This window comes from Hordeum vulgare, chromosome 4H, assembly GCF_904849725.1.
Source record: "Hordeum vulgare subsp. vulgare chromosome 4H, MorexV3_pseudomolecules_assembly, whole genome shotgun sequence".
NCBI classification, from domain to species: domain Eukaryota; kingdom Viridiplantae; phylum Streptophyta; class Magnoliopsida; order Poales; family Poaceae; genus Hordeum; species Hordeum vulgare.
In genome coordinates this window covers 605,873,212-605,876,213 of record NC_058521.1, presented here as the reverse complement: position 1 = coordinate 605,876,213, position 3,002 = coordinate 605,873,212, and the positions used below count along the sequence as shown (strand labels likewise).

General features: G+C 52.1%; 1 protein-coding gene across 1 annotated transcript; it reads right to left on the bottom strand.

Moving 5' to 3' along the window:
* On the bottom strand, positions 1-1,686 carry LOC123447556 (flavin-containing monooxygenase FMO GS-OX-like 8). The gene has a single exon (XM_045124161.1). The coding sequence runs from the start codon at positions 1,610-1,612 to the stop codon at positions 143-145; it is 1,470 nt and encodes a 489-aa protein (XP_044980096.1). The 5' UTR covers positions 1,613-1,686; the 3' UTR covers positions 1-142.
* Between the last annotated feature and the right edge of the window lie 1,316 nt (positions 1,687-3,002).

Sequence of the window (3,002 nt, the reverse complement as noted above, 5' to 3'; positions counted from 1 at the left end):
TATATGAATTTATCCAATAATGCATGTAACCAAAGTGCGTACATTTATATATTTATATAGATAATATAATTATTTGCACCACAAATCTCTTGGTAATACAATTATTATTTGGTAATGTATTAATTTAGAGACATGAGGTTTATTACGCATGGGGCATGGCCCGCGCATCAGCTTCAACGTCATCGGCAACAGTCGACATGGATTTTGCTCGAGGTTGAGCAGCCAGCTTCAAGTCGAGCCATGCCTGCACGCCCTTCCGCACGTTCTCGCTGTCGTCGGCGCGGTCGCGGAAGGTCTCCACGTCGGCCATCTTGCTGGCGATGCTGGACATGACCAGCTCCTTCTTCCACTCCTCCACCGGCGCCAAGTCGGAGTACTTCTCCCCGAGCTCGTACATCTTCTGAGGGTCGATGCCGCCGATGTTGTGGGTGTGCTTCCACGGCACGCCGGCGGCCTCCCTCGCGCGGAGGTGCTCCTCCACGGACCGCACCATCTCCTCCTCCGCCGGCAGCGTTTTACGGCCGGACAGCACCTGCGCCACCCACCGCGCCTGCACCTCGAAGAACCACGGGATGAGGACCTTCCTCACCACCCCCACGAAGGAGAGCGACGGCGGGAACACGTGCTCGAACAGCGGGCCGACGACGTAGCCGTCGCTGTCGACGGTCACCGCGCCGCCCGTGTCCAGGAACGGGAACGAGTAGGTGTACCCCGTGCAGTAGATGACCGTGTCGGCCACGACGGAGGAGCCGTCCGCGAACTCCACGCGCCCGTCGGCGTGCAGCCGGCGGATCCGCGTGTGCAGGCGCAGCACGTCGCCGTGGTTGGCCAGCATCCTCGACACGTCCGGCGTGGCGGCCGTGGCCTCGGAGCTCGCGGCGAGGTGCACCTCCCTGGCCACGCGGCAGAGGTCCAGCGCGATGTCCTTGCCGCTGTCCCCGCACCCGGCCACCACCACCGCCTCGCCGCGGAACGGCTCCGGCGTCCTGTACGAGTGGCTGTGCAGCTGCCGGCGCGTCCACTCACCCATGCCCTGGATGTCGGTCGGGAGCATCGGCTGCGAGTGGTGGCCGTTGGCCACCACGACCGCGTCGAACACCTCCTCCTTCTCCCGCGACTCATCGTCCTCGGTGCTGCCGAGGAGCCGCACGGACCTGACCGTCCACTGACGCGTCGCCGTCGTCGCCGGGGCGACGTGCAGGACCCGGGTGTTGAGCCTGACGACGTCCATGAGGCCGAAGGCGTCGCAGAAGTCCCGGAGGTAGCAGTGCAGCTCGCGGTGGGCGGGGAAGCGGCGTGGGTCGCGGCCGGCGCCTTCCCTGGGCAGGAACTGGAAGTCGGAGAAGCCCATTGCCTCCCGCGGGCTGATGAGGCGGAGGCACGCGTAGATGCTGCTGGGCACGCGCACCGGCGCTGCGGCGCCGAGCGGGTCCTCGCCGTCGGTCAGCGGGTCGTACAGCCACTGCCCGCCGACGTCGCCGCTCTGCTCCATGACGGTGACGGCGTGGCCCTCCCGCCGCAGCTCGCGCGCCGCTGCCAGGCCGGCCACGCCGCCTCCAACCACGCACACGCTCTTGGACTGCAGCGCCGGCTCGCCGTCTCCAGCAGCCATGCCGACGCCGATCGGTTGGTCGACGGTTGACGCTCTGCTTTCCTCTGTCACCTTGGTGGGTCGATAATATGATTGCTAACACACCACGATGACTGTCATCCATGTATATTTTTATTTTATTATTGGACACCACTGTCACCCATGTGTTAGTTAGCCAGAGGAGAAAAACAAATAAAATTGAGTCGTTCGTCGCACAAACAAAAGGATAAAATTGCAAGATTTATTTGTATGGATGGAAAACAAGTTGGTCCTGCAGCGTTTCGTTAAAAAAATAACCTGGTCGATCATGTCCTTGGCCGTGGCTCTTGTTTGCACGCCGACGTCAGCGTGATCAGAGCATCTAGAACAGCCGGACAGACGCCCCTAAAATATGTGGTATTTGAATGGGTAACATCAAATGTGCGTACTTACCCCTCCGTGCCCAAATATAAGTCTTTTAAGATATTTTATTAGGTGTCTACATACAAAGCAAAATGAATGAATCTATACTCTAAAATATGTCTATATACATCCTATGTAGTCCATTAGTTGAACCTGTAGAAAGACTTATATTTAGGAACGAAGGGAGTAGGAAACAATTTAGGTGCTTTGCATGAATTTAAAGGATAAAATATGTGGTATTTGAATGGGTAACATCAAATGTGAGGTTTGATCAGTCATTACGCGCGGACACATTTACGAGTGTTTAATGAACAGGATTTGCAAGTCTTTACGTAATAACAATAGAATTTGCCCCTAAAATTCGCATGAACTACCGCAATGCCACCGGTAAATAGAAAAATGATTCTTTTTTTTTTCCAGAAGTTTCTTGTAATTCAACAGGTAACGATCCCTCAATATCTACCTCTTTATTTTTACTATTAATAAAGCACATATTGCTTCTGTGGTACGTCATGAAAATTGCCTCTGAAGTTTGCATAAATTACCCACCATGCCACCGCTATGTAATAGAAAACGTTTCACAAAGCGAAAAATCTCGGACTGGCCCGGCCCATGTAAAAGCCTCCTATATTACGCTCTGCACCCTGCAAGAATATCCAGCACACCGTATGGGCCGGCCCATGCACATGCGCCAGTTTTTTTAGTTCCGTTTATTTATTTATCTTCAGTTTCATTTTATTTTTCTATTTTAAGTAATTTAGACCTTCAAATAACCTTTAAACTTTTAATAAACTGAAAATTCTAAATCAACAAATTTTAATAAATCAAATGTTTGTGACTTCAAAAACTGCTCGGAGTTTTTGTAAAAAATGCTCGCATATGCAATAAAATGTTTGCAAGTTTGAAAAAATGTTTGTAAGATAAGAAAAGTCCATGATTTCAAATCAAACTCCATGTATTAAAAATTATTAATGCATTTGTTAATGTCAATTCAAAATATGTTAATGCA